This window comes from Leucoraja erinacea, chromosome 12, assembly GCF_028641065.1.
Source record: "Leucoraja erinacea ecotype New England chromosome 12, Leri_hhj_1, whole genome shotgun sequence".
NCBI lineage: Eukaryota > Metazoa > Chordata > Chondrichthyes > Rajiformes > Rajidae > Leucoraja > Leucoraja erinaceus.
Window position 1 is genome coordinate 5,144,294 of NC_073388.1, and position 14,436 is coordinate 5,158,729.

The 14,436-nt window shown below is 46.6% G+C and overlaps 1 protein-coding gene across 4 annotated transcripts in view; it reads left to right on the top strand.

The window, feature by feature from the left end:
* Nucleotides 1-14,436, top strand: part of LOC129702017 (serine/threonine-protein kinase PAK 3) — a 166,658-nt gene that overhangs the window by 107,295 nt on the left and 44,927 nt on the right. For 2 of the 4 annotated variants that reach the window (XM_055643506.1, XM_055643507.1), the window contains exons 4-6: nucleotides 1,084-1,237; nucleotides 9,048-9,104; nucleotides 12,014-12,070. In XM_055643506.1, the coding sequence (XP_055499481.1) occupies nucleotides 1,084-1,237; nucleotides 9,048-9,104; nucleotides 12,014-12,070 (268 nt within the window). The remainder of the gene's footprint in view (nucleotides 1-1,083; nucleotides 1,238-9,047; nucleotides 9,105-12,013; nucleotides 12,071-14,436) is intronic. The other 2 variants (XM_055643508.1, XM_055643509.1) reach the window with 2 other exon arrangements.

Genomic DNA, 14,436 nt, shown 5'->3' on the forward strand with positions numbered 1-14,436 from the left:
TGGGGAGGATGCTATGAGAATGCAGGGTGACTTGGACAGGTTGGGGGAGTGGGCAGATGCATGGCAGATAAAGTTTAACTGTGGATAAATGTGAGGTTATCCACTTTGGTAGCAAAAACTGGAAGGCAGATTATTTAAATGGTGTCAAGTTGGGAAAAGGGGAAGTACAACGGGATCTGGGGGTCCTTGTTCATCAGTCTATGAAAGTAAGCATGCAGGTACACCAGGTAATGAAGAAAGCGAATGGCATGTTGGCCTTTAGAACAAGAGGAGTCGAGTATAGGAGCTAAGAGGTCCTTCTGCAGTTGTACAGAGCCCTAGTGATACCACACCTGGAGTATTGTGTGCAGTTTTGGTCCCCTAATTTAATGAAGGACATTCTTGCAATTGAGGGAGTGCAGCGTAGGTTTACAAGGTTAATTCCTGGGATGGCGGGACTGTCATATGCTGAGTGAATGGAGCAGCTGGGCTTGTACATACTGGAGTTTAGAAGGATGAGAGGGTATCTTATTGAAACATATAAGATTGTTAAGGGTTTGGACACGCTAGAGGCAGGAAACATGTTCCCGATGTTGGGGGAGTCCAGAACCAGGGGCCACAGTTTAAGAATAAGGGGCAAGCCATTTAGAATGGAGACGAGGAAACACTTTTTCTCACAGAGAGTGGAGAGTCTGTGGAATTCTTTGCCTCAGAGGGCGGTGGAGGCGGGTTCTCTGGATGCTTTCAAGAGAGAGCTAGATAGGGCTCTTAAAAATAGCGAGGTCAGGGGATATGGGGAGAAGGCAGGAACGGGGTACTGATTGGGGATGGCAATGATCAGCCATGATCACATTGAATGGCGGCGCTGGCTCGAAGGGCCGAATGGCCTACTCCTGCACCTATTGTCTATTGAAACCGGAGCACCCGGAGGAAACCCACGCGGTCACAGGGAGGATGCGCAAACCCGTAGTCAGGATCGAACCGGGGTCTCTGGCTGCTGTGAGGCAGCAACTCTACCGCTGCGCCACCGTGCCCGCAGCTCTCTATGGCGCGTCTGTGGACAGTCGGCGGTTTCAATGCGTTTCTATGTTGCCGTCCCACCAGGGTATTCCCGAGCAATGGGCCAGACTTCTGCAGACGTCCAACATCACAAAACTGGAGCAGAAGAAAAACCCGCAGGCTGTCCTGGATGTCCTGAAGTTCTACGATTCCAAAGAGACGGTGAACAATCAGAAATACATGAGCTTCACCTCTGGAGGTAAGGACTTGCAATCTCTGTTGTGCAAAGATGCTCAGACTCGGTTCAAACACCAGGCCCACGTCTTTCAAATGCCCACAGAACTTTAAGATTGAAAACCATGGTCAAGTATTAATTACATGTTGTTTTTGCACTGAGCCTGTTTAAACTATCGCAGTTTCCCACTGTAAGCTGTCAGATGCGCACATTGTTTGCCAGTTCAGTGGCCGTAAAGCTAAGTTTAGTTGTAGTGGGAAGGCAGTGTGGTGCCGAGATTAAATAAATCACCTCCTTTAAATCTGTAACGATTTGCAAATTTTAACTCGGTGCAAAGGGTTAGACATTCATCCCCAATCGCGTACACTATGTATAGCAGGCGGCACGGTGGCGCAGTGGTAGAGTTGCTGCCTTTACCACGCCAGGGACCCGGGTTCGATCCTGACTACGGGTGCTGTCTGTGCGGAGTTTGCACAGAATTGTAAAGAATGGGTCGACTGGGCTGATCTTCACTGGGATTTAGAAGGATGAGATGGGAACTTATAGAAACATATACAATCCTTAAGGGATTGGACAGGATAGATGCAGGAAAAATGGTTCTGATGCTGGGGGGAGTCCAGAACCAGGGGTCACAGTTTAAAGAATGAGGGGTCGGTCATTTAGGAGTGAGATGAGGAAAAATGTTTTAACCCAGAGAGTTGTGAATCTGGGGGATTCTCTGCCACAGAAGGCAGTGGAGGCCAATTCACTGGATGTATTCGAGAGAGAGTTAGATTTAGCTCTTAGGGCTAACGGAATCAAGGGATATGGGGAGAAAGGAGGAACAGGGTACTGATTTAGGATGATCAGCCATGTTCATATTGCATGGCGGTGCTGGCTCAAAGGGTCGAATGGGCTACTCCTGTACCTATTGTCTATGTTTCTATGTTCTCCTTGTGACTGCGTGGGTTTTCTCCGGGTTTTCCTGCACAATCCCAGGATGTGCAGGTTAATTGGTCTATGTAAATTGTCCATGGAGTCTGGGATAGAACTAGTGTACAGGGGGGTTTTTGGTCACGTGGGCCGAAGGGCCTGTATCGATGCTGTATCTCTAAACTATTAGATGTTTCCACTAGTGGGAGAAGCTAGGACCAGAGGTCATAGCCTCAGAATTAAAGGACGTTCCTTTAGCAAGGAGATGAGGGGGAATTTCTTTTCAGAGTTTGGTGAATCTGTGGAATTTTTTGCCTCAGGAAGCTGTGGAGGCCAAGTCAATGGATATTTTTAAGGCAGAGATAGATAGATTCTTGATTAGTACGGGTGTCAGAGGTTATGGGGAGGGAAAGGCAAGAGATGTCAACAAAATAGAGAGAGTACAGAGGAGATTTACTAGAATGTTGCCTGGGTTTCAGCAACTAAGTTACAGAGAAAGGTTGAACAAGTTAGGGCTTTATTCTTTGGAGCGCAGAAGGTTAAGGGGGGACTTGATAGAGGTTTTTAAAATGATGAGAGGGATAGACAGAGTTGACGTGGATAAGCTTTTCCCACTGAGAGGAGGGAAGATTCAAACAAGAGGACATGACTTGAGAATTAAAGGACTGAAGTTTAGGGGTAACATGAGGGGGAACTTCTTTACTCAGAGAGTGGTAGCTGTGTGGAATGGGCTTCCAGTGAAGGTGGTGGAGGCAGGTTCGTTTTTATCATTTAAAAATAAATTGGATAGTTATATGGATGGGAAGGGAATGGAGGGTTATGGTCTGAGCGCAGGTATATGGGACTAGGGGAGAATACGTGTTCGGCACGGACTAGAAGGATCGAGATGGCCTGTTTCCGTGCTGTAATTGTTATATGGTTATATGGTTAGAATGGGGTTATGAGGGAGAGATAGATCAGCATTGACTGAATGGCCTAATTCTGTTCCTATCACTTATAACATGACTAAACTAATCTAAATGATATAGTGTAGCTAGTTATATATGAATGTTGTACTCTACCTCATGTGAATAAACTTCAATAGAACTGATTACCACATGTTGAGTAGGAAGGGAATGAACTTTTAACTAAGGACAATTTTTATCCATCTGTAAGCTGTTCTCTAGAAAAGTACCAAATAATAATAAGTTTATTTTGTGGACATTTTTTTATAAATCTGGTTAATTCAAAATGTTTCACAAATGAACTCAAAGCCCAGGGACTTTCTTAGTCAATGGGAGGGTAGTGAATAGGACCAAGGAAGAAATGGGTTCTATGGAAGAGCAGAGGAGGCGAGGTCAAGGGTGGGAAGACCTTTAAGACCTGAAGAGTCTGAAGAAGGGTCTCGATCCGAATCGTCACCCATTCCTTCTCTCCAGAGATGCTGCCTGTTCCGCTGAGTTACTCCGGTATTTTGTGTCGGCCTTCAAGGGTGGAAGAGAGGCGTTTAGGGTAAAGGGGTGGGGAGAGGGTGACAGGGTGAAGGAATTAGTGACCAGGAGGAGAACAAGGCATGGTGAGAATAAAATAGAAAGGGTTTGTGGACAAATCTGCGGGAATTCTTTGAAGAAGTAAATAGCAGGACAGACGAAGGAGAGTCAGCGGATGTTGATAACTTAGATTTTCAGAAGGCCTTTGACAAGGTGCCACACGTGAGGCTGCGAAGGGCGATGATAGCCCATGGTATCAAAGGGCAGATACTAGCATGGATAGCAGGTTGGCTGGATGGCAGAATGCAAAGAGTGGCAATGAAGGGGGATTTTTCTGGTTGGCTGCCAGTGACTAGCGGAGTTCCTTTCGCAAAGGTTGGTGCTGGGGCCGCTACTCTTCACGTTGCATATTAACGATTTGGACGAGGGGATTGAAGGCTCTGTGGCAAAGTTCGGGAATGATACGAAAGTAGGTGGTGTAGAAAAAGCAGGGACTCTGCTGAAGGACACACACAGGCTGGGAGAGCGGGCAGTGGAGTGGCAGATGGAATATAGTGTAGCAAAGTGTGGAGCCTTGCATTTGGTTAGTAGGAATAAAGGCATAGACTATTTTCCAATTGGGGAGAGAATCCAGAAATCGGAGGATTTGGGAGTGCTGGTGCAGGATTCCAGAAAATTAATCTGCAAGTCGTATCGGTGGTAAAGAAGGCAAACACTATGCTAGCATTTATTTTGCAAGAGGGATAGAATACAGGGAAGTAATTCTGTGACACAATAAGGAGCATTTTTGTTATTGTGGGCAATTTTGGGCCCCATATCTGAGGAAAGATGTGCTGGCTCTGGAGAGGGTCCAGAGGAGGTTTACAAGAATGATCCCAGGAATGAGTGGGTTAACTAACATATGATGAGCGTTTGACAGCACTGGGCCTGTACTCGCTGGAGTTTAGAAGCATGAGGGGGACCTCATGGAAATGTAGCGACTAGTGAAAGGCTTGGATAGAGTGGATGTGGAGAGGATGTTTCCATTAGTGGGAGAGTCTAGGACTAGAAGTCATAGCCTCAGAATTGAAGGACGTTCTTTTAGGAAGTAGATGAAAAGGAATTTCTCTAGTCAGAGGGTGGTGAATCTGTGGAATTCATTGCCACAGAGGGCTGTGGAGGCCACGTCAGTGGATATATTCAAGGCAGAGATAGATAGACTCTTGATTAGTACAGGTGTCAGGGGTTATGGGGAGAAGGCAGGAGAATGGGGTTAGGAGGGAGAGATAGATCAGCCATGATTGAATGGCGGAGTAGAGTTGATGGGCCGAATGGCCTAATTCTACTCCCAATACTTATGACATCATTCATTGACTAAGGATATAACCAAGAAAAAGAAAGATGAATTGGGAGTGGGGGGGGGAGGGAGAATGAGGGAAGAGATGAGAACAGACAGCGGGGGAAGAGGCGGGAAAGCTGTAGGAGCGAGCGGTGAGGAAGCATTAGGCAGGAGGAGATGAAGAATGGGAGGGCAAAGGAGAAGCAGTGAACTGTGAGGGTGTGAGTTGAGAGGAGCGAGAGAACAGGAGAGGAAGGTAGAGAATGAGGAAGTGTGGGGGTGGGGGGAAAGCGGGAGAAGGGGAAAATGAGGGTGGAGAGATCAGGGAGGGGGACGGGGGTGGGGCGATGAGGAGGCTCTTTGTGTTTTACAGCCGACTGATGAGTGAAGATTAGTGGAGGGTTGTCTTGATTGGTTTTCCCGAGGAGGGTTCTTTCAAATGCAGCTTAGTTTTGGCTTTGGCTGGTATCCAAACACCCAAGGTCAGGTCCACCACCGATTCTACGGCAGCTGGTCTTTGGCACCTCCTTTAATCTGATAACATTTACAAAATGACCCCCCCCACACCTTCCGGAAGTCACCCCGAAAATGTGTCGCCTAGGTCGGGTGAAGCGGCCGATCTCGACCTCATCGGGACCTCCGCGGTTGATCGACGGGTGGAATTTGTGGCCGGGTCTCTGGAACTCCGGCAGAACCGTTCCCGCGGCCGACCTCCGAGGCTGACTTTGCGGGCCCGTGTCTCGACCCCTAGGCGGAACATTCCCGGTGCCTTTGGACTCCTCTCGAAGGCCGTGGCCTCTGTGGATTATCCGGCAAAACGGATAATCCAGATTGGCCCTGGAACCAAAGGTGGCAGAAAATCAGAGGGAGCAGTGGAGGCCGGTTCTCTGGATGCTTTCAAGAGAGAGTTAGATGGAGCTCTTAACTCTTGAAAGGTAGCAGGAGTCAGGGGATATGGGGAGAAGGCAGGAACGGGGTACTGAGTTGGATGATGGCCATGATCACAGTGAATGGCGGTGCTGGCCTGAAGGGCTGAATGGCCTACTCCTGCACCTGTTGTCTATTGTCTATTGTCTAAGTCAGGCTTCTGTGAACAGGCAGGGATTTAGCCATGTTGTCAGCAATTACATACAAGTACCTAGTGAGCAGTTCTCAAGAGAGGTTTATTCTCCCACATTGACTTCATCTATCGCTGCTACATGCCGTTTATTAACATCTCCCTGTGGTAAACATGGTTCACTCAAGATATAGGGATCCCATTATTATTATGAACACAATTAGTGGAGTTGAAGGTAGTAAGCGGTGGTCAGTTGGAGATAGAGGTGGAGTTTTTGTGTACAAGATCTTGAGAGGAATAGATCGGGTAGACGCACAGAGTCTCTTGCCCAGAGTAGGGGAATCGAGGACCAGAGGACATAGGATTGAGGTGAGAAGGTAAAAAGTTTAATGGATAACTTTTTCACGCAAAGGGTGGTGGGGGTATGGAGACGTTAGTTGAGGCAGGTGCTATCGCAACGTGGAAGAACCAGTTGGACAGATACATGGATGTGGCAGGTTTAGAGTGATATGATGAGCCAAATGCTGGCAGGTGGGACTAGTGTAGATGGGGCATGTTGGCCGTGTGGGCAAGTAGGGCTCGTTTCCATGCTGTATGACGCTATGAATTAAACAATTGAAGGCGAGATTTTCTAAGGGATATTCTGTCCTTTCGTCTGGGGTGTGTCAAAAGATATTTCAACTTTAGGCACTGGAGAGCCATTTTTTTTTTTTAGGTTGACAGAATTCTAGTGTTTATGAACACGTTTTCAGTTCTTCAATCAACCAAAAGTCTTCCTAACATAACCTCCCATGGAGAAGGCAGGAGAACGGGGTTGAGAGGGAGAGATAGATCAGCCTTGGTTAAATGGCGGAGAAGACTCAATGGGCCAAATGGCCTCATTCTGTTCCTATCCTATGGTGTGCGTTCCCCCTGCCCTCTGTTACAATTCCTCCACCATGAATTTAGTTTATTGAGGTTATTTTTGAGTTTGAGTTGAGTTTGTTGCCACGTGTGCCGAGGTACAGTGAAAAGCTTTTTTGTTGCCTGCCAACCAGTCAGCGGGAAGACTATACATGACTACAATCGTGTCAGCGTGGCCATTTGAGAGGCTGAACTCCCCGAATACAGAATAGACCCAGTCCCATCACATAATCAGTGGGACTTTATCAGTGGGACTTTAGAGTCATCCTGGTACACTACTCGCTGGAGTTTAGAAGGATGAGGGGTCCCCTCATTGAAACTTACCAAATAGTTAAAGGCCTGCATAGAGTGGGTGTGGAGAGGATGTTTCCACTGGTGGGAGAGTTTAGGACCAGCGGTCACAGCCTCAGAATAAAAGGATGATCCTTCAGAAAGGATGTCAGGACTGTCTTATGAAGAAAGACTGGATAGACTTGGTTTATACTCTCTAGAATTTAGGAGATTAGGAATTTAGGAGATTGAGAGGGGATCTTATAGAAACTTACAAAATTCTTAAGGGGTTGGACACGCTAGATGCAGGAAGATTGTTCCCGATGTTAGGGAAGTCCAGGACAAGGGGTCACAGCTTAAGGATAAGGGGGAAATCCTTTAAAACCGAGATGAGAAGAACTTTTTTCACACAGAGAGTGGTGAATCTCTGGAACTCTCTGCCACAGAGGGTAGTTGAGGCCAGTTCATTGGCTATATTTAAGAGGGAGTTAGATGTGGCCCTTGTGGCTAAGGGGATCAGGGGGTATGGAGAGAAGGCAGGTACGGGATACTGAGTTGGATGATCAGCGATGATCATATTGAATGGCGGTGCAGGCTCGAAGGGCCGAATGGCCTACTCCTGCACCTAATTTCTATGTTTCTATGTTTCTAAAGGGGATGAGGAGGAATTTCTTCAGTCAGAGGGTGGTGAATCGGTGGAATTCTTTGCTGCAGAAGGCCGTGGAGGCCAAGTCAATGGATATTTTTAAGGCAGAGATAGATAGATACTTGATTAGTACGGGTGACAGGGATTTTGGGGAGAAGACAGGAGAATGGCGTTAGGAGGGAGAGATAGATCAGCCATGATTGAATGGTGGAGTGGAATTGATGGGCCGAATGGCCTAATTCTGCTCCTATAACTTATGACCTGAGGATCTGTGATGCTGTATTCCCCAAAGCATGCATACAGAGTAGACCCTGTCCAATCTCATAATCAATGGTAGTTTAAAGTCGCGTGTATCTAGGTACAGTGAGATTCATTTCCACGTACAAGGTACCAAGTCATTTAGTTAGCGTTACCTATGGTTACAACTGCACCTTCAGCCCTGAGCTCCTATAAACTGGTTAAAGACCATCAAGGTACCTTCCATCCCTAGGCCTCTGCCTCAACTTTCTTATCCTTGGAGCTCCAGCCTGGCTTGAGTTTTACGGAGGTGGATATGAATGTAATCTGCCTCAACCTTGTAATTGCATTTCTGCTGAAATTGGTGAACTCAAAAGATTTCCTCCTTCCATCCCTGGACCACGTGGGTTTCCTCCGGGTGCCCTGGTTTCCTCCCACATCCCAAAGACGTGCGGGGATTGTAGGTTAAATTGGCCTGCGTGTAGGGAGCGGATGGGATGGTGGGGATAACATAGAACTTGTGTGGACGGGTCATTGACGGGTCAGTGTGAGGCGGCACAGCGGTGCAGCGGTAGAGTTGCCGCCATACAGCGCCGGAGACCCGGGTTCAATCCTGACTGTGGGCGCTGTTTTGTACGTTCTCCCCATGACCTGCGTGGGTTTCCTCCCATGCTTCAAAGACGCAGGTTAATTGGCTTCGGTTAAAAAAAAATAAAAAAATAGCGTTAAAAAATTGTCCCTGGTGTGCGCAGGATAGCGTTAGTGTGCGGGGATCGCTGGTCGGCACGGGCTCGGTGGGCCGAAGGGCCTGTTTCTGCACCGTACCACTAAACCAAGCTAAACTTTGGCTCCGACAGTCCAGTCTGGGTAAATTTTAAAGTAGATATATGAATGTAAGCTACGTGATTCTTGCAATTGCCATTTCTGCTAAAGTTAGTGAACACAATAGTTTCAGCCGCTGTTATTCTGTAATTGTTTCTGTGTTTTTTTCTTCTCTCTGTCCCTTGTGCTGCGGTGGTGAGATTTACATTCTGATCCCAGGCCTCACCATGTACCACTCTTGTACCAACCAGTCAGAGGTATTTAAGAGTGCTGCCATCACTCCACTTCTACCGCTTCTTTCTTCCCCCCCCCCCCCCCCCCCCCCCCCCCCCCCCCTCGAACCCCACCCACCCCCCACCCACCCACCAACCCCCCTCCTTTTTTTTGAGGTTCCACCGAGGCTGCAGACGGAATTAGAGAGACACAGTGAAGTAGGAGAGTGTAGCGCCTTCATCCCAGAGTGGCATCAAGTGTGTGTGTGTTGCCAAGTGCCACGCTGCCATGCCACCTCAACAGCACAAGTCTGTGTCATTTAAAGATCTGTGTGGGAAGGGACTGCAGATGCTGGTTTAAACCCAAGATAGACCCCAAAAAAAGCTGGAGCAACTTTGCGGTTCATGCACCGCCTCTGGAGAGAAGGTCCCGGTCACGTTTACGGTCTCGAACACCTGCCCCTTTTCTCCAGAGTTGCCGTCCGAGCTGCTGAGTAGTTACTCCAGCCTTTTGTGTCTGGCTTCACTGAAGGATCTGCGACCTTTACACCTCGTTCAACCATAGACCCAATTGGGCGTTGTTGACTTTGGCCATTGACGGGATAATGGCATGTTCTCCATCGACGCTGCCTGACCCGCTGAGTTACTCCAGCTCTTTGTGTCTTTGCGTTTATTTGCTCCGACTGCCTGTTAGAAATCTTTCCCGATTTAAAACAAAAACACATCTTTTTATTTTTGGTTTGCAATGACTTCCATGCAATGGAAAAAGATGTAAAGGCCGGGTCGAGTTCCATGTTGCCCAACATCACCATAGACATGCTCTGTTTCACAATGGCATCTGGAGCACATCTGCGTTCAACTGCACCTTCAGGTGCAGGTACCATTATTTCATCACCTTGCAGACAGCCTCCTGACTGTGCTTGTATTGCTTTTGTTTCGTAAATGTCCAGTTGCAAAATGGCCCACATGTCAACATAAAGTGGTGGCAGGCTCAGAGTAAGTCAGTTAATAGTACAATGAGGCATTCCTTCGACGGATATAAAGATTATGTACAGGGCATTGGTGGTGGACAAGTTGGGCCAAAGGACCTCTGCCCCCCCCCACCCCCCCCCACTGTAGGACTCTATAATAGAGGGTTAAAAAAAAGAAAATAAGGCTTTAAGAACCTTGTTCTCTCACCTAAAGTTGAGTTTAGTTTATTGTCACGTGTACCGAGGTACAGTGAAACGCTTTTGTTGCGTGCTAACCAGTCAGCGGAAAGACGATACTTGATTATAATCGAGCCATTCACAGTGTATATGACACATGATGAGGGAATAACGTTTAGTGCAAGGCAAAGTCCGATCAAGGATAGTCCGAGGGTCACCAGTGAGTTAGATAGAAGTTCAGGACTGCTCTCTGGTTGAGCTAGGATAGTTCAGTTGCCTGATAACAGCTGGAAAGAAACTAACAATTGAAGTGATAATAATAGGAGCCTATTCAGATTAACAGCTAGATGTCAAATCCCTTGAGTAAGGTCATGGAGAAATTATTCCGTCGAATTTTAATTTTTGTGCATGCAGTTTTATTTTCACGTGGATGACTAGAGTGAACTTTAAGAATTGCTCACTAGTGTTTACTTGCAATAAGTAGAGATTTTATACATAGCCACGTCCACGTGGTATCGTCAGATTTAGCTGTCACCTGCTGATTCCCAGATTTGTTGGGTGTTTTTATCAAAATGTTTCGAGCAGATCTTTTTGTCGGGTCTGGGGAAAGTCGGGACGTCAAGAGAGTTTTATTGTCATAAGTCCCAGATAGAACAATGATGTTCCTGGCGTAAAATGGAGGGAGATTGATTAGTGCGGGTGTCAGGGGTTATGGGGAGAAGGCAGGAGAATGGGGTTTGAGAGGGAAAGATAGATCAGCCATGATTGAATGGTGGAGTAGACTTGATGGGTCGAATGGCCTAATCCTGCTCCTAATTGCTTATGAAAATGTACTAAATGGAGCAGTACAGAGGTGTTAGATCAGCAGCATAAAATGATATGTAGAGTGTTTGGGACTTTTGTTATAGAAGTCTAGATTATCAAATAATATTGAAGGCATTTTAGTGTTGGATATCAGATTTATTTGCCATCAAGTTTAAACTCTTGCAGAAAAGTGAAGGGTAATCTCTGAGCAGCAGCAAAAGACATGTTGCCCTTTCACCGCAATGATGCCATGCATCGAGGGGCATTGTGGCAATTTTGATATGATTTGCATTATTTGCACCATTTGCTTGCCGAAAGAAAGACTTGCTAAATGCATCTCGATGAAGGTGGTGTCACTTTAAACAAAAAACAGTGTTGCCACGGATTAGAACAGGTTTGCCCGAGGTACAGCATAAAGCTTTTTTTGCGTGCTAACCATCCAGCAGAAAGACAATCCACGATTACAATCGAGCCATTCACAGTGTGGAGATACTTGATAAGGGAATAACGTTTTTCATGAGGAATAGGGGCCGAATTTGTCCATTCGGCCCATCAAGTCTACTCCGCCATTCAATCATGGCTGATCTATCTCTCTCTCTCCTAACCCTCATTCTCCCGCCTTCTCCCCATAACCCCTGACACCTGTTCCGTGCAAGGTAGTCATAGTCAAAGCAAGAAATATTACTGTGGCAGTAGATATTTAAGAATGTGGAGCGATTGTAATATGTGATTGTAGATTTGCTTCCGTGTAGTCGCCTGAGCTGGGCACCATCTAATTGTTGTGTCTAAGCTGATTTATGGCTTCAGTGTTAATTACAAATTTTAGAAGCAGTCCTTTACCTAAAATCAAATTCCCAGTCCCTTTCCTGTGTTCCCGTTCCCGTTCAGTCGTTCTATATGTCTTTTATTGAAATATGTAATCGATAAAAATATTAGTGTGAGACTTCTGTAATTTCTGTAAGTTTTCATTTCCAATCACGTTTCGTTTGACTTTTATTGCAGCAGTCTATTCTCTGATGGTACCCCTTCTAAAGCACTACAAGTGCACAGATATAACTGGTTGGTTGCCTGATTTTTGAATCTATGACATTGAATTGAGTTTGCCAAGTAGCTAGTTTGGAGAGGGCAGTGGAGGGGGGGTGTGGCAACAAAGACAGAAGGGAATCTCTAGGGATGAGCCAAATGAACAGTCCTGATACTGACTGATCCAAGCACAAACTCCGCAAAGTTTTTTAATTCGGATGGGGAAAAAAAATGAATTGGGGGCCGGGATAAAATCTAAATTCAGATCCATTCAGATAGTTACAAAGAGTTCTGTCCATGTCTACAGATGGACAGAAGATCTCGAAATATGAAGGATCAGTATTTGCATTCTGCCAGATAGTTCTATGCACAAATATTTCATAATGGGCACAAAATGGTGCAGCAACTCAACGGGATGGGGCAGTGTCTCTGGATAGAAGGTATGGGTGACGTTTTGGGTTGGACCCGTAAGGTCACCCTTTTCCGTCTATCCAGAGATGCTGCCTGTCCCGCTGAGTCACTCCGGCATTTTGTATCCGTCCAGGGTGCAAAACCAGCATCTGCAGTTCCTTCCTGTACACAATGCGTAATGGGTCTGCTCTGCACATTCCTGGTTTGCATCCCACTCACATGGCCGAAACCATTAAGGTCAATGTGTACGCAAAAATGTTGCTAGTCTTTGTGGTGTTGGAGGTGATTCATCAGCTGGCGTTGCAGGTAGGGCGAGACTGCATGTGCATGTGTGTTTTGGTCAATATCAAAGAGCATAGAATTCCCTTGCAGTTTGAGTAAAGGCCATGTCCATTGGATTCCCTTGCAGTCTGTACTTGGGCGTGGAGCTGTGTGGATCAAATTGTTGGATTCCATTGTAACCTTTGGAGGGTCTATGTGCTCCTGGCTATTCACCCACATTGTCTTGGACAATCTCTCTGCCCCTGTGTTTAACCTGTTCACTGTCAAGTTTGTTTTTTTAGCGCGGCACGTTGGCGCGCTCACAGCGCCAGAGACCCGGGTTCGATCCTGGTCACGGGTGCTTGCCTGTACGTTCTCCCCGTGACCTGCGTGGGTTTGTCTCTGAGATCTTCAGTTTCCTCCCACACTCCAAAGACGTACAGGTCTGTGGGTCAATTGCCTTGGAATCAGTGTAAAGATTGTCCCTAATGCACGACAGTTTTCATGTGCGGAGATCGCTGGTCGACCCGGACTCGGTGGGCCGAAGGGCCTGTTTCCGCACTGTATCTCTAAAACTGTATCTAAAAAACTATTGGCCATGACATGAGTATACTTGGGAGGGTGGGGTGGTGGTGGCAGTGAACAGGTTAAGTCCCATCTTTGTCCTTCCTTGCCACGTAACTTAAACTTGATCAGATTTCAAATGCACAAATGTGAAGCTCAGATGTATCTAATTAATTATCTCCAGGAGATCTTCCAATATAGTTGGGCCTCAAGATCCGTTTCTGGAACACAGTTGACCGGAACTTGTCCAATTTTTGCGGGACAAAACCTCTCCGCATTTACAACCTCCAATGTGTAATGGAAACCACATTTTCTGTTTTGTGTTCATCGCTTTTGCTTCCCTGACGAGAAACTGTCCCGATCTGTTTGAGTTCTAGATTTGTACTTGTCGATGCAATTTCTCTTATTTTAAGGCCAGCTTTAAATGACGTGGCAGTTTTTAAGAGTTTCCGTGTGTTTTCTGGCCGATTTATAACAATTCTGTAGCCAATTAATCCTTCATTTGACTGTTGGGGGATGAATGAATGAAGATGGTTGCCAATGTTCTCATCCCCCTGGCCATCTTGGAGTGCGCATTGCACTCTCAAACTCCCTCTAGTTGCTACTCATCCCCAAATTTTGTTTCCTGCACGCGATAACCTGAGTCTAGAACCATAGATACGTGATACAGCGTGGAAACAGGCCCTTCGGCCCAACTTGCCCAAACCGGCCAACATGTCCCATCTACACTTGTCCCACCTGCACCTGATTCAGAAATGTTGCCATAGTACCTGCCCCAACTACCTCATCCGGCCCCTCGTACCGTTTGTTTTATGCTGACGTGAAGTGTGCATTTTCCAGAGATATTAGGAGGATGTTGCCAGCACTCGAGGGCACTGAGATATATAGGGAGAGGTTGAGCAGGCTAGGACTTTGTTTTGTGGAGCGCAGGAGGATGAGGGGTGATGTGACAAAGGTGTTTTAAATCATTAGGGGGATAGATAGGGTGACTGCTCAGAATCTTTCACCCAGTATTAGGGGACCATGAACCAGAGCTCATAGGTTTAAAGTGATAGGAGCAGAATTAGGCAATTCGGCCCATCAAGTCTATTCCGCCATTCAGTCATGGGTGATGTATAGTCCCAACGCCGTCAAACGCTCATCACATGTTAACCCACTCATTCCTG